The 22,021-nt window shown below is 40.2% G+C and overlaps 1 protein-coding gene across 1 annotated transcript in view; it reads left to right on the top strand.

Annotated features, from left to right (window-relative positions):
- The first annotated feature begins 750 nt into the window (after positions 1 to 750).
- The window catches only part of LOC144590222 (uncharacterized), a 40,283-nt gene continuing 19,012 nt past the window's right edge, over positions 751 to 22,021 (top strand). Inside the window, exons 1-4 of the mRNA XM_078395005.1 lie at positions 751 to 893; positions 1,242 to 1,648; positions 7,621 to 7,691; positions 16,764 to 16,909. Of these exons, the coding sequence (XP_078251131.1) occupies positions 751 to 893; positions 1,242 to 1,648; positions 7,621 to 7,691; positions 16,764 to 16,909 (767 nt within the window). The remainder of the gene's footprint in view (positions 894 to 1,241; positions 1,649 to 7,620; positions 7,692 to 16,763; positions 16,910 to 22,021) is intronic.

The following is a 22,021-nucleotide window of genomic DNA, read 5'->3' as shown; positions in this document are numbered from 1 at the left end:
AGGCCTGTTCCTGTGCTGTACTTTTCTATGTTAAAACTCCATATGTTAAAGGAGAAATGTTAAATATACAGAGGGAGAAAGACCTAGACTAAGGAGTGTATATCGCTTTGAATGTCCCAGTTTCTTTAGTCTTGAGACACATCATGTAGCCCTGTGATATAATGACGTTGTGTTTGGCTGCCTGCCTATGTTTCTTTTTTTTTTCCTAATCAGATGTGCAGCACTTTGGTCAACGTGGGTTGTTTTTAAATGTGCTATACAAATAAAATTGACTTGACTTGACTTGACATTGATTCCAGGGATCTGCACCATTCTAGATGTGGCTACTATAAAGTTACCTACTCTGGTTTTGTAAAATTAGTTCTGGCTGGGGGGCTGAGACCATTACATTGTGGAACCTCCGGTCACCGGGAGAGGGCGGTGCTGGTACCCTCCCCCATCTGCCATCGGCGGATAAAAAAAGGTGCAATCCTCTTCAGTACTTTCTTGTCAACGTTCGTCCACATACACAGTACCACGCGGCGTCTTGTTTTCAAGGATTTAAATCAGGACTCCGGCTGTACTTTATACAATGATCTCGGACCGCTTGCACCCACTTGTGCTGACAGTGCACCTGAGTGTAGGTTACACACCAAGGACATACTCGGGGACCTTGGCCGCATACATGGAGCTGGGCAGTGACAGTAAAGGGAGGCGGGGCCCGCCTGGGTAATCAGCAACAGCGCACCTCGGGCAAGTTCAGATCCAGACATGCTGGTGGCTCACCATCCTTCCTCTCAACACAGAGGATGCCAAAGAGCCAGGAGCGGCGGCAGAACACATCTTGCTGACGGAGCTCAAGGACTGCAAGCTGGGTACTACTGGCAGCACATAGTCCCTGCTCTAGTAACTGGGTGAGTCCTGCTGCCCATTTGTAAACTTCTTTTCCTTTTCCTCGTTTAACCCTTTTCATTTATCATTTTGTTTCTTTTTATTTCTCTGCATTTACTTTCGTTCTCGCCTGCAAGGTTTCCTGGCCATGTCCTTCATTAACGTAAAATGTAATGATAACAAGGTGTAGTTGCGTTCGGAAAGAAATCGTGTGTGCAGAAAGTTTCTTTGTAAATAAACCAGGTCTAGTGTTTAGTGTTCAGTGAAAGTGATTCCAATGCTCAGAATTAAGTATAATAATTATTAAGTATAATTATTAATTGCAGCGATTAGTATTAAAAGTATTGAAGACAATTCTTGTTTTTTCGTAGAAATGTGACGGGATTGCGGAAATTAGTAGAGCTAGAAGATGTGCAAGTTCTGAGTGAGTACGATGAGAAAGGGCACACTCTTGTGCACTGGGCAGCGCTCACAGGATCGGTGTCTCTCCTGTGTTACTTGGTAGACTTAAGGCTTCCTGTGAATCTTCCCACCCGCTCCGAACCGGTGCAGCGACCTGTTCATTGGGCTGCAGTGAAGGGGCACATCACTGCCGTAGACATATTGCTGCAAGCTGGCGCCTCGCTGGATGAGAGGGATCAGAGAGGATGCACTCCGTTGATATTAGCTACGCAGTTCGGACACATTGCCCTCTGTTGCCACCTGATGAGGAAGGGTGCCAGTCTCCAGGTCTGCGACAGCCAAGGTGACAATGCATTGCACTGGGCAGCATCTCAAGGTGAGGTGTAACTGTTTTTGTCTACGATACACACGAATAAAAAAATATAATTTCATGTTTTTCTTTACTTGTGTAAAAGATATATTTACTCCAGAAAATAATAGTTTTTCATGATTTACAGCTAAATTGACTCTTTTTTAACAGCCATAAAGAGGAATGTCAACCGTTCAGGATCGCACTGCAATCCGAGATACTGAGCTGCGTTTGCTATCCATGATAGTCATTTATTTATATAACGTTTCTCTATATTTTATGTATTATTAGAATTTAGAAAAGTTCCTTTTATTTTTCGTTCTCAACTTAATTTTCAGACCTGGATTTGATGAGATCTGACTATTGTTTGAGATGATTTTTTTCCACGAGGTGATCTAAAAAATGGACAGTTAACACATGTTTACATCCAAACTATTCTCCTCTTATAACCTAAGAATATTTAAAATTGGATGGGTGGCATGGAATATTTTATTCAGCGTTGCAGACTGTCAAATGATGAAAGAATGGGTTGACTGGGCATGTATTCACTGGAACAGAAGGATGAGAGAGGATCTTATAGAAATATATAAAATTCTTAAAGGATTGGACAGGCTAGATACAGGAAAAATGTTTCCAATGTTGGGTAGTCCAGAACCACGGGTCGCAGTTTAAGAATAAGGGGTAAGCCATTTAGGACTAAGATGAGGAAAACCTTTTTCACCCAGAGAGTTGTGAATGTGTGTAATTATCTGCCACAGAAGGCAGTGGAGGACAATTCACTGGATGTTTTCAAGAGAGAGTTAGATTTAGCTCTTGGGGCTGAAGGAATCAAGGGATATGGGGATAAAGGAGGAATAGGGTACTGGTTTTAGATGATCAGCCATGATCACATTGAATGGTGGTGCTGACTCGAAGGACCGAATGGCCTATTCCTGTACCTATTTTCTATGTTTCTATGTTTCTAATTTATTCATTTTAAAGTCACATAATTATGCTCCATGTGCAAATAACATGTTCAAAAAAAAGATAATAGTCGATCAAGTGCTTGTATATTCCAAGGCATTGACATATAACATTTGCAATAATATTAATCTATCTCCAGTTACTTATATTATACCCTTGAACTCTACTTGTCCATGTTTCAGATGATATAAATTGGTTTCCTGTAAACCTCTACCACACTCATTCATTATTTGTACTTGACGGATAACAAGTTATTTAACAATTAGCTAATTTGCATCAGAATTCAAGAAAAAAAGTGTGCTGATGCTACTGAATCAATGTCATCTGAGTCATGGGTGATGTAAAATGAGCGTCTTCTGAGGACGTTCACTTTGTGAAATGTCAAATTCTTATACTGCCATGTTAACGAGGAATATTCCTTCCAATGTTTAGACAATTTAAACAAGTTCAAAATAAATTAAAGCAACGTACATTACTCATCTTTTTTGTGCACTCCCTTTCTCTTCAATTATGACTGTAATCATATCTACGATTGCACACTTATCGATGCGCAGTTTTTACAGAGACAAACACATTTCATGTGCATTTATTGGAGGAATTGGTGAGTTTGACCTGCACCTAAATCAGGATCTCATGTGGGGCCCAGTTGCCCTCTTAATTATGGCTCTGATCGGACAGCACACAAAGCAGCACTGATAGGGAGTAGTTAGTTCCACAAATAAGTTTGTTTATTAAGGCCTTATTGCAGTACACACCGGAGAACATTGCTGAACTCAAAACTGCTCTGCTGTCCCAAAAAACTTACAGTACTTTATAGTGTTCATGTTACAATAGCTACATGCTGATTCTACAGTTTCACAATAAGATTCTGTCCTCCTTATTGGGAATTATGATCATTAACTATTGATTTGTATGGGACTTGCCTGACACCAGGACTCCCATCCTTCTTGCTGACAACCTGTGAGCTTGCATTCTTGTCCATATCATATTTTGCTTGTCCTGTGAATAATCTTACATTCTAACTCCCATACACAGCTATCTTATGTAGGAAGGAACTGCATATGCTGGTTTACACCCAAGATAGACACAAAATGCTGGAGTATCTCAGCAGGTCAGGCAGCAGCTCTGGAGAAATGGAATAGGTGGCATTTCAGATTTACTTTCTCCATATTACTGCAGCCATTAACATATACTACAAAAGCATTCCCCTTCCGTTAAGACCCCTGACTTAATAGTGGCACTGTCTGGCTTGCTAAGTACTGAGTATTCTTAGATAAAGCTCAAGACTGAAGTTCAGCATTAGATGTCATCCAGCTTATTGAAGTACTTTTACTGGGCTAGGGTTACCGGAAATATAGCTTCCTAACCAGGCCTCAAATAAACTGTTGGGATATCAGATACCTCCAAATGCGATGTGCAGATGTGTCCACTGCCTGTGAGGCTTAATGGAACATATTATGACTTTTACATCACAGCCTATAAAGAAGTATGTACCATTATTTCTTGGGGATTTGTGAAGGGGCATCAGTTTCACATCCAATGATGTCTAACTCATTTGAACTTTGGTATGTTTGCATATACCTCACCCTGTATCTGAAATGGAAGAAAAGACCTGTGTGGGACACTGCTGCTGCAGGAAATGCCACCTGCCATACAGCATCCTGCATGCACAATACCAGGGAGTTATTGTGCAAGAAATGTTTGCAACCAAACCTGACAAATGATGCAAACAGCTTTCCTCCTTATTGACAGGCAGTTATGAAGGCTTAGGGTCACTTGAGCAAGTGCTTGGAAATGCTACTGTCTGTAAACTCCTTTCCAAGTCACACTGCATCCTGACTTGGAAAAATATTTATTTTCCTTCAATAATGTTCAGTCAAAATCTCTACCTTCACCATCAGGAGGGTGGTAGGAACTCAACTCATCTGGCCACATAAACACCACAGCTACAAAAATAATTCAGAAATTATGTATCCTATAGTAAGTGACTCATCAGCTCACACCTTCAGGCCTTTTCGTGATAGACTATTCAGGAGCATAATGGAGCAGCCCCCAGGCTATGCAAGAGTTCTGTTCCTGTGAATTGATTTTTCCGTAAGTCAAAAACATCAGTTTTCTCCAGTAGCCCATATTGTATCGCTCGACATACATTTGCTATTATTCTTTCATTTCATTGAATAGTCACTACTCACAATTAAGTTAATGGTATACCATATCAAGTCATTAATAAATACCATGGATCATTTTATTGTTATTACTAGCTTGAAAAATCTTTTTAAAATGTATGGGGGAATTTGTGTAGAGTTTGATTTCCATCCAGGGAAGCACCTGTACTCAATACTTGCTGTGATATGTGCTGTACAAAGAACTCAAGACCCTCAACATCATCCAGGACAAAGCTGTCCATTTGATCGGTACTCCATCAAGCACATGGAACATTGATTTCACCACTACCAGTACGCAGAGTCTACAGTGTACACCATCATCCAAACTACTCTGATAGCTTCTCCTGAACTCACAACTTCTCTGACCAATAAAGGCAAGGGCAGCAGACACATGCGAACACCATAACCTGCCGTTTCCCTTCCAAATTGCACATCTTGAAATATATCACCAGTCCTTCATCGTCACAGGAACCCTACCCAACATCACTGTGGGAGTATTTTTAACTAAAAGTGCAGTGATTCAAGAAGTGGCTCACCATCCTCTTCTTAAGGATGGTGAGGGGTAGGCAATAAAGCCATGTTTTGCCAGTATTACCCAGATCCCAAAAATGAATATAAATCTATGAATAAAAAATGATTGAAAGATCTTCTATGGGTATGTATCAAGAAAAGATCAGTGTGGGTAATTGTGGATATGACCTTTACAGGCAGAAACCAGAGAATATCAGACAGCAACAGCAAGCCCAACACCAAGCCGACATTTTATTGGAAAATACTGTTCACCTCCACAGGTTGCTTTATGGCAATGAGGAGGGACGTGTTCATCAATACTCTGCAGAGCCATAATATAGAGGGGAAGTTCTTTTGAATATGGATTGGTAGCATTTTAACAAATGGATTCTGGAAGTATTGTGCATGAGGGTGATTGGAAATTAGACCAATCTCTTGGAAGCAAGAGGTACAAAAGCTTTCTTCATCATCCCGATTTATCTGCGACACCACTTTCTGGGAACTATGTACTTGTACTGCCTGATTGCTCTGCCATACAGCACTCCCCTTGAAGAGGATAAATATTAATCGGCTCTAAACTATATTTATATTAGCTAATATTTTCTAAATTATGCTAATATTTATCCATGCTTCTTTCAAACATAATGATAGGTGTGGTAAAATGGAAAATGACAGGTGGATTATTGTTGTACAGATGCATATAATAATATCCTGAACTTATGGCATTATTTAAATACCCATATACATATATTGTATACTGATCTTCTAACCACATAATATCATTTAGAAATGTCAATCATATTTTTCCATATGTAGAAGATCATATTTGGAGAAACAATGGTGCACCATGACAGTAATCCACAAGAATAAATTGTTTATGCTTTAATCGTGACAAATTTTACTATGTCCAGCAACAAATGGTAGGATCTGGCAGTAAATTGGGAGGTTTGTTGTGTTTTCATGTTTCAGCGTTTATACGCTAAACAATGCATCGTGTATTTGGAATTGAAACTGTTCGAACGATGTTTTGTCATTCAGATTTGGATTATTTCCCAATCATTTGATGAATGAAAGTACACATTCCTTCCTATTCACCAATCTTTATGATTGTTGAATCTTAACCCTCAGATGGTAGGTTCTGACAATGGAGTATCAGAGCAGAGGAGGTGTATAGATTTGTAGGGGTAATCTGTAGCAGAATTTTATTACCGTTTCCCTCCACAATCAAAAACATGAATGTCTTCCTTTCTTTACCAGCTTTTCTATACTTCTCTTTCCCTCTGCTGCTCTGTTACAACCAATAATATACTTTTTTTCGGCCTCCTTACTTTGCTTCTTTATATGTCCCAATACCATCCACATTGGTCTTGCATCATGGGCCCATGTATCGGATTATCAGGAGCACCTTCAGCTCTTTCATAGAATTTATCCTCCTCCTTGTGCCCCAACAACTAAACACATTCCGTCTCCCTCCACCCACCTGTTCCTTTTCCCTGACTCGGTTGCTGCTTTAAAAAGTCTTAATTTCATTTTACAGTTCTGATTAATGGCCATTGATCTAAAATGCAAAGGCTGATTCACTCCCCTCAGCTGCTTGCTAACCTGCAGGAGTGCATTTATGTTTCTGTTTCAGATCTCCACGGTTATGATATTGTGCTTCAGTTTTGAGTGTGTTTTTCATTTTTAGTTTTGTTTTCTTGTGCAGAACAGTAAAGAAAGGTAACACCTCGTGGATTCTTTACTATTCCAAGCTAATTAATTGAAATTGGCCAGTCAAGGGCACCTTGACTGTGCAAGCCTATGTTTTAAAAGAATTGCTTACTCAGACTGATTCTGTCCCTACATGTTCGCAGTGCAGGCATTAAAGGGACAGCTGTGTTGTTTCATTGATGCAGTCATTATAATGGATACTTTGCATTTGGTGGAACATAGTCTTCATACCTTACTGCCATTTAGAGTAGAGACTTAATGTAAAAAATAAAATTTCCCCAACTAATCTTTTTAATAGTTCCACGAGGCAACTATTAGCAGTAAAATTTTACTAAGAAATATTAGGTCAACAACATTTCTGTTCTCTAACACCAGTTGTGGTAAACACATTCCTAAAATGTGGCCAACTCACCAGATGGGTCCTTGCATGAAGTAACATCCAGGCAGTCCATCTCTAACCGTACTCATATGTCCTTGCTTTCACCCAGTTCACCTCAAGCCACACAATGAAATTCAGTTAGACATATTGCATGGGATTTTCATTAAAAAAATCTTGAAGTAAAGCATCAGTTGGTGGCATGCAATAATAATTAGACTGAACCATTCTTAACTTTGTATTTTTTCCCGCTGCATTATTTTTGTTTTATGTAGGTCACTGTGAGTTAACTCGCCTGCTGATATATTCTGGCCTTTCTCCCACAAAACAGGATGATTTTGGACAGGTAAGAGGCATTTAATCTTCTGTAACATTTACCTTCCCTAAATTTACTATTTTCCTCGTTTGAAATTGCCTAGAAAAGTCCCATATTGCTTTCTTCCGCTATTAAACCTACAAAACTTGTTTTCAATCATTAATGTCAGCAAGCTGTACAAATGTGAAAATTACAGGCAAGCCTTATCCTATGCATAGGATATTGTTTCTCATGATTGTCGCAGGAATCCTGATTAATATACGTCCACAGCATTCACGCCAGTTACAACTATCAAAAACTAACAATGAAAGAGGATATCCACATGCAAATACTTGAATGCTTCATTAAATATTTAAACTCAATTTATTGTTTGATACAAACAAAATAAATATAGGGCACTGGTAAACTGATAAAATGTAAACTGATAAAAGATTATCTGAAATGTAAACTCTTTCTCTTTCTACAAATGCTGAAAGTTTGCAGCATATCTGTATTTATTTCAGATTTCAAACTCTACAGAATCTTGGTTTTGACACAAATGAATACAAAATGGCTGGCATTGCAATTGTTTAATGTAGGGGTAGGTATTATGAAATAGGGCTAAGGGCTTTGACAATTGAATCTTGACCTAATTACATTAAATATAAGGTATTGATCTTGAACAAATTTTATTGCGATTTTGGATATTATCAATTAATTATCAGCATTAATTCTCTCACCTTCAAGTTAAAAGGTGGTGGGTTCAAGTGCCATTCCACAGGCATAATTGCATCATTTAAGCAAACAACTGCAGTGCTTCCATTGCTGGAACTACTGTCAACAAAACTTGGCTGCAGAACATCCATGCCAAGCATTCAGTTCTAATATGGCATCATATGCATGTTCATAATGTAAATTGTGACAATGATCATACTGGGAAGGGAATTAACAGATGTGATCATGTTGCAAACAAGGATGTTTTGCAAATGATGTCAACCAGTGTGCAATGCTACTTTAGTGCCATCACTGCTGAAGGATGAGAGGAAAAATTAATAGAAGGCATATGGAACAAGGAAACTTGTTGAAGGTGGAGAGAGAAAGGTTCTTCAGCCAGAGACAATGAACACCAAAGCTTTTCAATTAAATATTTCTCCTGCACACACTACAATGAACAAGAAGGCACAAGAAATTTCACTTCCGTCATCAAGTCCTCGGTGGAATACATCAGATGCTGCAGCTACAACTTCAGGAACAACATAACCAGACCAATTTGCCTGTAAAGATCACAATGATCATCAGTTTTTACACTACCTGTTCATATCAGGCAGAAGCAATATTTTGCAGTATGCTCACACTGTTACATTAATAAGGCAAGTAGTCTGTACTTCAGCAGACTTTGAAATCTTTGCCATTTACTGTATGTGGCCTGTTAGTAATTAAAATGTCCAAAATACATTACCTCAAACTTGGCTTGATTAAATTCCTATATTCTATTGAACTGCCAGTGTTGTATTGGAGCCTGTTATTCTTTGGCACGATTAATGCAAAGGTCAAAATATGAAACATTAACATTATTTTCGACAAGTTAGTTGGATGCTATTATTTTTTTTTAAATGAGCAGCCCGGTCGGTGGCTGTATTTGTCTTGGATAAAAGATGACTAAATTATGAATGGTATAACAGGACCGGTCTTTCTGCTGTGCTAATTTTAAACTAGCAGGCATTATGCCGTTTGTCTCACCTTACTCAACAGTTGAATTTAGACTGCCTAGCCTGCTTGTGGTTCTTTGGTTGGTCAGGCCAAGAATTAATTTTACAATTCTGTTTCCGTTCACACCAGATACTGAAGAGATTGAATTGCAAATGTTGGTGTAAAATGATCCAGATTAAGGCAAATTGGCCATTCAATGGAGAACCAGGATAGTGAAGAATTCCCCAGAGTTCAGATGCCAGCACATCAGATCCCTGCTCCCACCTCTGAACTCAGAGTTCTGCAGTGGTCCCTATTCCCCAGAGCTGAGGAGCCAGATACATTTTGTAACTGGTCCTTCAACTTTACACTGAATGTGTGAAGGAAAGGGGTCGATTTTATTTTTATTTTAACGAATATTTTAATGTTTCAACACGTTTTAATTATTTAAATCTATTTAAACAATTTATAGACATAGCTCATCTGTAGGCACATTTTAAAACAATTGAAAAGACATTCACAACACAGATCATTAAGCATATTGGTGGAGTGAGGCCTCCGGTTCGGCTGCATAGGTGCCGTTAGAAACTTCCACTTCACTGAACAACCATGGTGGCAAGACCTCAAGTTTCTTTGGTCCTGCACAGTTGCAAAATATTCGTTCCGGAGGGTGAACCTGAGGCACAAACCAGGTCAAGATAAATCAGATCCAATGTTTCACAAAATGCCTGTTGACAAGATGCAAATGGAATTCCAAGTAGCCTGTGGTGGACCTATGGGTTTCAGAATGTAGGGATTACGGTCTATTCAATAAAAGAAGCTCAAGGTAGGGATTTGTATGTGAAAAGCAAGAATCATAGATTTTCTTTCTGTGAACAGAATGGCAATGGCAATGGCAATGGCAATCCTCACATTTCCATGTTGCATGACTCTTCTTTCTGTGCTGTATGATATGATGATACTATATAGGAATTGCTTAGATAGTTGGTCGGCATACCACCAAGGAGCGCCGCACGATGGCTGCCTCGCCTACAGTCTGTCTGTCCTTTTCAAACTTTTTTGTTATTTTTGGTAAGTTTTAAAAGTTTGTGTAAATGTTCTCTGATTTGTTTTATGTAGGGGGTGGGGGAGGGGATCGAGGGAAACTTTTTTTCAATCTTTTAACTTGCCGGAGATGCGATTGTTTTCCGGATCGTATCTCTGGTCGCTAACATCATGAAGCTGGAGGCCTTGCCTGGGACTGACTTACGATCGGAGCCGTTTTGTTTCCTGGGATCGACGCTCCAACCGCAGCCTGTGGACGTTAACATCAGGAGCTTGCAGTCTTGGGTTAAGACCGGTTGGGATCTCCAAGCTGCACGAGGTTCGACAAGCCCCGACCCGAGGTAGATCGCATGGCACAAGGGAGTTGAGATCCCCCCCCCCCGATACAGGAACTTGATCGCCCCGACGAGAAAGGCCTGCCGCCGTATAAGGGAGTCAAGATCGTCTTGTCAATGGAAGGATAGAGGTCCCCGATCGCTGGAGGACAAAGAAGGGAGAGATTTAACTTTTTTTCGCCTTCCATCACAATGAGGAATATGGAGGAGTCACTGTGGTGGATGTTCATGTTAAAATGTATTTTGTGTGTCCTGTTGTTTTTTATTGTTATGACTGTCTGGCAAATGAAGTTCTTCGCATGTTGCAAAACATACTTGGCTAATAAAGTAGTATTGTGATTGTGATTGTGATCAAAGGCCCTGTTTCTGTGCTGTATGGCTCAATGTATGTGGCTTAAAAGGAATAGGTGACATCTCGGGTTGAGACTCTTCTTCAGACTGAGAGTCGGGGAATGGGAAACGAGAGATATAGACGGTGATACATAAAGATATAGAACAAATGAATGAGCCGGAGAGCAGGAGGAATCACAGAGGGGGTGCAGCAAGAGAGGATGTTGCAGAACTCTCATCGGAAAGGGAGAATTTCTTCAAAGCCAGCATAATTGAAGAGATTTCACAATGGAGCAGCCAAAATGTGTAGGAAGGAACTGCAGATGCTGGTTTAAACCGAAGACAGACACAAAAAGCTGGAGTAACTCAGCGGGTCAGGCAGCATCTCTGGAGTAAAGGAATAGGTGATGTTTCAGGTCGAGACCCTTCTTCAGACTGAGAGCCAGGGGAAATGGTAATTAGAGAAAAAGACAGTGATATAGTTTCCCTTTCCCCTGACTCTTCTTTGTCTGAAAGACAATACATGATTTAGAGGTTGTAGTGGTTAATAACCTGATGGTTGTAGGGAAAAAGCTGCTCCTGAACCTGGACGTTACAGTTTACAGGTTCCTATACCTTCTTCCTGATGTTTGGAGTAAAATGAGAGTGTGGCGAGGGTGGTGTGGGTCTCTGACGATGCTGATGAATAAAACACAAATACACAGTTATGTCCCTTACTGTAAAAAGGGTAAAGTAAAAAAAGACATACTTTCTATTTACAAAGTCTCATTGTGATATAGTGCAGTCTATAGTTTATCTTTGTAGGTTGATGCCTTTCACTGAATGGATACAAGAGTCAGGCTAGTGACCACTATTGCAGTGTATTTGGAATTAATTTCCTGCTTACAACCATAAACTAACATTATATTATGACTTATCTCCCCATGAGCTAGTCATATAAAGTTTGAAGTTCTGGTTGCATGTCCACTTCCTGTACAGAATAGCTATCATATTAAATTACATTATTAAATGACCCACCAATGGTCACTCAATCTTTCTCAGAATTTTACTTTCAGCATATTTTTAGAAGGTGTGAATTCTGGTGGTCTGGATTTTGGAGTTCAATCAGTCAATACTATTTTACATTTTATAATATTTTCTGACTTACAATATGTGTAAATGATTCCCAAGAGAGAACCTAAAGTTATCTCTTCATTGCTTTACCTTGCAGAAATTCATTGGGGCAATGGTTCCTTAAAACTAAATGTCTCTGGATTTGTCTTATTTCATAGAAAACCAAAGGGTTGACAATAAAATCCTACCAGAAATAGTTTACGTTTTTAAGAAATGCAAAATGTTTTACCTTAATAATCAGGCAACTAAAGTTATGTTTTTTTTTAGACACCGTTGCATTTAGCTGTCCTTAGTGGCAACCTCCTCACCGTCCAGCTGCTGTGTGAGCAGGTAGGTTAAACAATAGAAAAGATGTCCACATTGTAGCTCAAGTTCAATCCATGGTCATTCAACAATTTAGAGAACTTAGGGTCATTTTATGTAGTGAAAAGATGGTCAGTATCATAATTGTATGTGCCAGGAAAAGATAATCTTTCTCAGACTTGAGAATATTATGTGCCGGAGTCAGTACTGCAATCATAGTGGTTCCTTTAATGTTGAAGCCTGCGTTAGATTTATGACTCGAGCCAGCACAGCTAACTCGAAGGCGGTAGTGGCTCGAAGGGCCAAATGGCCCCCTCCTGCACCTATTTTCTAAGTTTCAACCTTGTCCCCGAGGGAAGCTCATATTGATTATTAATTGCTTTTAAATTTCTTGTTTGGAAAGCGTATCACTTTATTCCTGCACATTTCAGCAACATAACACTTGAACTAAGAAGTTTCATTATAAATGGTGATGGGCAAAAACAAATCTGATATGATTTCTGGATCAGATTTCATACAAAGGTTTCAAAGGTCTTTTATTGTCACATACCAATTAAAGTACAGTGATATGCAAATTACCATACAGCCATGCAAAAAAAAAAGCAAAAAGACACACACCTACATAAAAGTTAACATAAACATCCAACACAGTGGATTCCCCACATTCCTCACTATGATGGAAGGCAAAAAAGTCCAATCTTCTCCCTCTTTATTCTCCTGCGGTCGCGGCAGTGAAACTATCCATCGAAGCTCCCGCATCCGGCGGTCGAAGACCCCGCGTCAGGGCAATTGAAACTCCCGCATCGGGGCGATCGAAACTCCTGTGTCGGGGCGGTCGATACTCCCGCGGCTTGGAGTTCCCGAAGTCGGTCTCTGACCAGAGACCACAGGCTCTGTGATGTTAAGTCCACAAGCACCCGCGAAGGTCGATCCCTGGCAAAGGGATCACGAGCTCCGCGATATTGAAATCCCGTAGACACCTGCGGTGGAGCTCTTAAAATTGGTCTCCAGCAAAGGCCGGCAACTCCTCGATGTAAGGCCGCAGTGCAGACGGACATACAATACGGAAAAAAATCACATCTCCGTCGAGGGAAGAGATTAGAAAAAGTTTCCCCCAACCCCTACCCCCCCCACCCCTCACATAAAACAAGCTAAAGAATACTAAAAACACACATTTAACACATACAATTAAAACACAAAAGAAAGGACAGACAGACTGTTGGCGAGGCAGCCATTGCTGGCTGAACTTGAAAAAATATCCTTAAGAGATAAGTACAGCCAATTAGTATTGGAATATTTCTTAAAGGTTAGTGGTTCAATTTGTTTTCCCAAGATAAAATCACGATGGAAAGCTTGGACTGTCGTGCCAAGTTGGCCTCCTAGAAATGTTAAAGCCATTCGGCTCCAATTTGCTTTCTGATCTATTCTACCAACTGAATTGTAATATTGCATTGAATATAGCACATGATATTCATTAGGTGTTCAAGAAGACTGGGTGAATGGTGTGTGGGACAGTGAAGAGACAACAGTGGTAAAGGGCATACTTGTGTGATTGTGTGTGTGCAAGTGGGTGAAAGTGAGTGAAAGGTGGGTGTTGCTTGTGTGTATTATTAATTAGTTTCCATGCAGCAGACAATAGACAATAGGTGCAGGAGGAGGCCATTCGGCCCTTCGAGCCAGCACTGCCATTCAATGTGATCATGGCTGATCATTCTCAATCAGTACCCCGTCCCTGCTTTCTCCCCATAACCCCTGACTCCGCTATCCTTAAGAGCTCTATCCAGCTCTCTCTTGAACGCATTCAGAGAATTGGCCTCCACTGCCTTCTGAGGCAGAGAATTCCACTCAGAGTCTGCTGTCCAGTTGACTTGGACTACCTTGCCACTAAAGTGCGACCTCACTCCATCAGGCTTGTGGGGTACATGGTAGTCTATGTGGTGACTGATGTGCAACAGTTACACCATATTTAAAAGAAAATACAAACAACCCATTTCTATATCACTGCGTGAAGTTTGAGATCTGAAATGTCAGGATCTTCATGGACAACCCTGGTCGGCAACAGACCTGAATGTCACTTGGCTAACAGCTTGAGAACTCAGACACTTTGACATCAATATCACGGCCCTGTGTCAGGCACAACGGGCAATAAGAGGCCATCATAAATAACAAGGTAGTAGGTGAACCTTCTACTGCAGGGGTAAATCTTCTGATGGTGAGAGTGACATTCCTTTCATCAAGAATGATCTAGCCTGACATCTCAGCAACTCCCTTTGTGAAATTATTGAACTCATGACCCTTCAGCTCACACAAACATGAAATCAGTATGGTGATCTTTTCACGCGCCCTAACCTGGGAAGCTATAGATTAGGCCAGCGATAAACTAGTTTTGAAACCTCCCTGATTCACGAATTATAGGGAGACAAACTGATCCTCCTCGGTGACTTCAAAGCGATGCTGGGAAAAGACACGGCCTTCTTGTCAATTGCCGATTGACAAAGAGAGGGTAGGGAAGGCTAACTCCATTGGTGTCCTTCCACTTTTTGGTCCCCTTACCTCAGTCAGAATATGGTAGTATTGGAGACAGTCCAAAAGAGATTCACCTAGCTGGTTTCTGGGATGTTAAATTGTGATTTATTTAGAGATGAGAAGGGGTGATATTATTGAAATATATAAGAGCCTAAGGGGATATGACTGGGTAGATATTGAGATGTTTTTCCTAGTGAAAGAGTCTCAAACAAGGGGAGAAGATACTTTAGTTAAAACCGGGATACATAGAAATTAATTCTCGCAGAGAGTGGTGAATCGTTGGAATTCTCTACCCCAATGAGTTGTGGAGGCTAGCTCACAAAAATTATTTAAAAGGGAAGTAAATCATTTTTTTGAAAAATCAGGGCATTGAGGGCCTTGGGAACCTGGCACTGAGGGATAGTTGAAACATGGGTTAGTTGCGCCACAATCATATTTTACACAGCAGGACAGCTTGAGGAGCCAGCTTGCTTGCTCTTGTCTCAGTTTATTGTGTTCTGACAAAAAACTAGGTGGACAATCCTGCCAACAACTATTTTGTCAGAGAGACAAGTCAAAACTACAAGGAATATGTAGTCCAGGCACAGGCACCTGTGAGTTTATATCATCATCCAACCAAGGGACCACAGAATTATCCACATCTCCTTGCTATGACATTTACTGATAACTCCTGGACAGTTTAGATATACAGTGGAAACAGGGCTCAGCCCATCGAGTCCACGCTGGCCGTCGATTACCAGTACACTAGTTTTATGGACTGAACCCCATCTAATCCCCTCTGTTATCCCCATCAACCTGATCAGAAATTATCAAAATCAACAGAAAATCCATGTTCAAGCCTTCTAGGGCCCTGAATGGATTTGATACATTTATATCTCATTTTAAATGATAAAGTTTTCAAGAGAGAGTTAGATTTAGCTCTTAGGGCTGAGAATCACGGGATGGGGGGAAAAAGCCGGAATGGGATACAGATTTCGGATGATCAGCCATGATCATATTGAATGGCGGTGCTGACTCAAAGGGCTGAATGGCCTACTCCTGCACCTATTTTCTATGTTTCTAAAGTGGTCACTCTACAAATTGTCATGTGCACAATAGTAACTGTTTTGAAGAGATATTGTGGTAAAATGATTGCAAAAAATAGAGACTCAAGAGACTTCAGATACTGAAATCTGCAGCAGCAAATAGTCTGCAGGAGGAACTTAGGGAGTCAAGCAGTATCTGTGGAGGGAAATGGACAGTTGGCATTTTAGGTCCGTGCCCTTCATCTGGATTGAAAGAGTAGGTGGATAAACAAAAGAGGGGGAACAATGATAGGTCTCACATGTCACCCGTTGAAGTGAGGAAGAAAATGGATTCAAAATGGGCATTCCTTCAAGAGACTTTGCAGTGGGCTATTAAAATAGAATCAAATAAGACTGGAGATTCTGGAAACTGGAGCAACAAATAATTTGCTGGTGGATCTCAACAAGTCGAGCAGCATATCAGCAAGGAAATGGACAGTTAATGTTTCTGATCCAGACCCTTCATCTGGACTGAAAGAGTCGAGGAAGATTGCCAAAACTGTCCATTTCCCTTCACGGATGCTGCTTGACCAGTTGAGATCCTCCAGCAGATTGTTTATTGCTCCTGACTGCAAACAACTTACACAATGGGAAAAAGAAGAAGATAGTTAGTCAATAAAATTGGGATATTTAATGAGAATTGAATCTTTTCCAAAATGACTTCGTTTTGCTGTACTATTGCCAGTAATCCTTTAACTTATTCTTCTTTCTCGTTACAGAATGGAGTGGAATTAGAAACTGAGGATAAAAATGGAAACACACCTCTGAAACTTGCAAGAGATCATCAGTATGAAGATATCATTGTCTATTTAGGAAACACCATTATTAGTCTATCCAAAAATCAAATTCTGAAATTTGACTGGAGGTAAAGTAAGCAATTCATTTGTTTAATTTACTTCCTATTAAATATGGGCGGCACGGTAGCGCAGCGGTAGAGTTGCTGCTTTACAGCGAATGCAGCGCCGGAGACTCAGGTTCGATCCTGACTACGGGTGCTGCACTGTAAGGAGTTTGTACGTTCTCCCCGTGACCTGCGTGGGTTTTCTCCGAGATCTTCGGTTTCCTCCCACACTCCAAAGACGTACAGGTATGTAGGTTAATTGGCTGGGTAAATGTAAAAATTGTCCCTAGTGGGTGTAGGATAGTGTTAATATACGGGGATCGCTGGGCGGCACGGACTTGGAGGGCCGAAAGGGCCTGTTTCCGGCTGTATGTATATGATATGATATGATATGATGATATGATAACACATTATTACAGATGCAGCCACAAAAACAATATCTGGCAGTTTTACAGTTGAGTTTCTGTATGTATTTCTTACTAGTTGTAAGCATGGGGATGACAACATCAATAATGAAACTCAAATGGTATTAGAATTACTTTCAAGTTTGATGATTTTAGATCATATGTGGTTTCTTGATAGTCAGTTAATTGGCTTGCACCTGTTATTTCTTTTGATGTAAAGTGTGTGAAGGTAAACAGTTTGTTTGGGATGTGAAAACACATGTTCTTAAAGTGATAGGGATTGGAGGAGGGGATGCTTACCCAGGCTATTGAGAATCCTGTAGATAAACACAAAATACTGGAGGAACTCAGCGGGACAGGCAGCATCTCTGGATAGAAGGAATGGGTGACGTTTCGGGTTAAGACCCTTCTTCAGATTGTCACCCGAAACATTACCCATTCCTTCTATCCAGAGATGCTGCCTGTCCCGTTGAGTTACTCCAACATTTTGTGTCTACCTTTGGTGTAAACCAGCATCTGCAGTTCCCTCCTACACATATTCAGAATCCCGTGCCTGATTTTCCTGCTTTGCAGGTCTCATTGACTGTAGCAGAGTCTTTTCCATTTCCGTGTGTTTGCAAGGTATAAGGATTGTGGTTGATGCTGTTGTGACCGTTATAGACAGAGTAAAGCCAGGAAAGCAGAGTCAGGCTAATGTTTTATTAAAATGAGCCAAAGATAGAATAAGATAAGTCCGACATAAAGTTAATGATCCAAAGGATGCTTGGTGTGCAAGAATGTTGTCATAATAACTAAGGTGATTCTTATCCATCACAATTCGTTCTGAATTATTGCTCATTTGATAATTCTGTTGTAACTTACTTTAAATATTTGGTAACATCCTAAAAAATTAAAATGTCAAAATATCCGGTTTAGACACAAGAACCTTAATCATGGACTTTCAGGAGCAGGGCAAGGATTATCTGAAAGCTGAAAATGATGCTTTCGAATTGGATCTTTACAGATAATAACTGAACAACTGAGAATGAATGTTCAAATGTGCTGCAATCCAACTCTTATTTCAACACTCCAAACTGATAATAACAACATTCAGCTATGGTATATAATTGTTGGGATAGCAGGAATTGAGGTGAGGATGGAAGGACCAGTCATAGTGTCCTAGCAAAGGACATTCTCCTGAAAGTAGGTTAATTTCTATTTAGATAATCATTCGTGACATTTCCATTATAAAATTATCAGTCAGTAGAAAGACCAGACATTGATTACAATCGAGTCATCCACAGTGTACAGATACATGATAAAGGGAACAACGTGAATAATGTTTAGTGCAAAAGATAAAGCCAGCAAAGTCTGATCAAAGATAGTCCGAGGGTCTCTGATGAGGTAAATAGTTGTTCAGGACTGCTCTCTAGTTGTGGTAGGATGGTTCAGTTGCCTGATAACAGCTGGGAAGAAACTGTCCCTGAATCTGGAGGTGTGCGCTTTCAGATAAGTATTGTCAAGGTATCATTGGTGAGTCACTAAAATACATTTTGCAAAAGGTATTCACTGCAGCCACAAAATACCATGGTTGAAAAAGTGAATGCTTGGTGAACCCTTGATAAATTTAATCGATTAAAATAGATGGCTTCTTCCTTTATTATTACACCCAAAATACTGACCATGCTCAAAACTATATACAGTCTCAAAGAGGAAGTATCAACAGCATTGTTTACAAAAGAGAAATGTACTAACATAAAATAACTCTACATTATACCCAATGTAGGTTCAGAGAACCACTCTACTCTTGATATCATTTTGTGTCAGAGGCCATCAGGTATGTTCTGATGGTGAATAGTATGATTGTCAAATATGAGCCCTTTGGCTGTGGCAGAATAGGTTTGTTGCTCAGTTTTGTCTTCAACATTCAGATTATCTATTTTCAATTCACTGAAGGTGTATGATCTATTGAGAGCTTTGATGATTGGCATTTTGAATAATGCTTCGCAAAGCATATTCAGTTTAGTTTAGTTTAGCTTAGAGATACAGCGCAAAAACAGGCCCTTCGGCCCACCGGGCCCGCGCCGACCAGCGATCCCTGCACATTAACACTATCCTACACACACTAGGGACAAATTCACATTTACCAAGCCAATTAACCTACAAATCAGTACGTCTTTGGAGTGTGGGAGGAAACTGAAGATCTCGGAGAAAACCCATGCAGGTCATGGGGAGAACGTACAAACTCTGTACAGACAGCTCCCGTAGTCGGGATCGAAGCCGGGTCTCCGGCGCTGCATTCGCTGTAAGGCAGCAACTCTACCGCTGCGCCACCGTGACCGCATATGAAGCTGTGCTCATGGAATCTTCCATGATAAAAACGTTAAATTACCGTATTGTATGGAGTTGCACGTTTATATGTTTATTGTCATTTGCAAGAACTGTCGTCTCTGGCTACAAAAGCATAAATCTGAATTTTACATGTTTCTTTACATTCACTTTCATGGGTTCATGGTATTTTTCTTGGCCTTGAAACACTCACACAAAATCTTGATCATCTATCTCATATGGTTTATCTTGTCGTGCAGAGATCGTGCAGAAACATTTGTAGCTGGTTGTAACTTCTGAGAGATTATCTATATTTCTATTAAACCTATACAATCTTTTGTTTTCAAAATCCCTTTGCATTAAGCAGCAGAGATGATCTTCAACATTTGCATAAAACTTTGTACTTCACTAAAGACCTGTAACTACCAACATGTAATCTAGTGAAGTGTGAAACCTAACTCTTTTGCAAACTTCCTGAAGTCATGACTGGTGAACAGTACCCATTTCAACACTACTTGAAAACAAAGACATATTCAAAAAAAGACATAAAGTGTTGGGGTGACTCAGTGGGTTATGCAGGATGCAGGAAAATATGATTAAGTGTCTTAAAAAGGGTCCTGCTTCGAAACGTCACCTATTCATGTTCTCCAGAGATGTTACTTGACCCACTGAGTTACTCCAGCACTTTGTATCTTTTGTTGCAAACCAGCATCTGCAGTTCCTTGTGTCTAAAGACATACAACAACACAATAAGATAGAACTTTACTTATGGCAGGAGGGAAATTGATCTGCCAACAGTCATAAAACACAAGATACATGAAATTAAAGTCATGAGTGGAAAGGATTGGGAATGTGCAAAGATTTGCGGGGGGGGGGGGGGGAGTCAGTCTACCCCACGACTGAAAGGGGAGGAGTTGTAGTTTGATAGCCACAGGGAAAAGGATTTCCTGTGGCGTTCTGTATGACATCGTGGTGGATCCAGTCTGTTACTCCTCAGATGGACCAGTGTGTCATGGAGGGGGTGAGCTGTATTGTCCAAGTTGCTCCACAGTTTGAGGAGCATCCCCCACTCCAAGACCACCTCCCATGAATCCAACTCCACCCCCAGGACGGAGTCAGCCTTCCTGATGAACTTGTTAATCAAGTCTGATAATGGCAGCTCTCTCCAGACTTTGCACAACAGACTATAACATAGAATCTTATATGGTCAACAATAATCATAAGCAAATGATCAACTGATTATAAATATGCAAAACCAACACTTACATTAATCAGTGGCCCTTTAGGATATATTTATCTGTTCTTGTGTATTCGGCATCATTATTGCTTGTTTATTTTGTTGTCAACCGTCTTATATTCCTGTGCAACAAACCTTCTCCCTTATGTAAGCACTCCCCCGCCCCTCCCTCCCCCCCCCCCCCCCCCCCCCCATGGAGGCTGCTCTGATCCCTATCACTGGCTAGGATAGGGAGAGGCCAATCCCCAGCATAGTGTTACTGAATTCCTCCAGCAGTTTCTTTTTGGCTCCAGCATCTGCAGTTTCTTGTGCCTCCAAAGATATGGACATGTTCTCAAACAAGCAATCCACTAACAAAACAGCACTATATCAAGAACTGTTGGAATTCCGCAAATCTAGGAAAATGGAAAATGGAAAATCTTCCATCAAAATGGAGCCTTCTTCCTTATTGATGGTGGAATAGTCTTACAGAGTTTTTCAAAACATTACTCAAAACAGGAAAAACAACTGAGGGAGTATGGTGGATGCTAATGAGTAGCAGGTTTCCGTATCATTGTTTGACCTAGTCTCAAGTCTACATCAGATCTGGAGATAATATTAAGGATTTCTTCTTCACTGTGTCACCATCTCACTGTGTTGTTAATGAGACAGTACGTCTTAGTGATATTGATGAAGGAGCCTGGAATATAATTCTCACGGTATTGTATCCTTCAGTTCATGCAGGAAAATTGTATAAACTCTGAGAGAGTTCTCCAAATTTAGACACAGGTCCCCAGATATTTGTGAGGAAAACCTTGCAAGGTCAACTGGACTGTGAGTGACTTTGCTACCTTTACCAGTGTCTTGATCAATTCAGAGAGATCTGTTCAATTTGTTCTAATGCTATAAACTATATTTTAGTTTATATTTTTAAACTAAATTTTAAGTTTAAAATTTTAACTTATATTTTTATATTTTTCTATATTTTGCCATGGCTCATTTGGCCCTTTCACAAATGCCATTCAGGAGAAACTTCACAGAAATTCATTCCCATTAAGTTTATCAGGCTTCCCATTATAGATATCTTGGTGGTGGACTAATGCTAACTAATGTTTTCCTTTGTTAAGAGGTTTACCAGTGACAAAAGTGATTTATTTTACCTTCCAACAATTACAATGACAGCAGAAAATTATATCTTTAACATGCAGG

The sequence above is a fragment of the Rhinoraja longicauda genome, unplaced genomic scaffold, assembly GCF_053455715.1.
Source record: "Rhinoraja longicauda isolate Sanriku21f unplaced genomic scaffold, sRhiLon1.1 Scf000162, whole genome shotgun sequence".
NCBI lineage: Eukaryota > Metazoa > Chordata > Chondrichthyes > Rajiformes > Arhynchobatidae > Rhinoraja > Rhinoraja longicauda.
The sequence above is the reverse complement of the archived record's forward strand: the minus strand, read 5'-3'. Positions and strand labels throughout refer to the sequence as shown.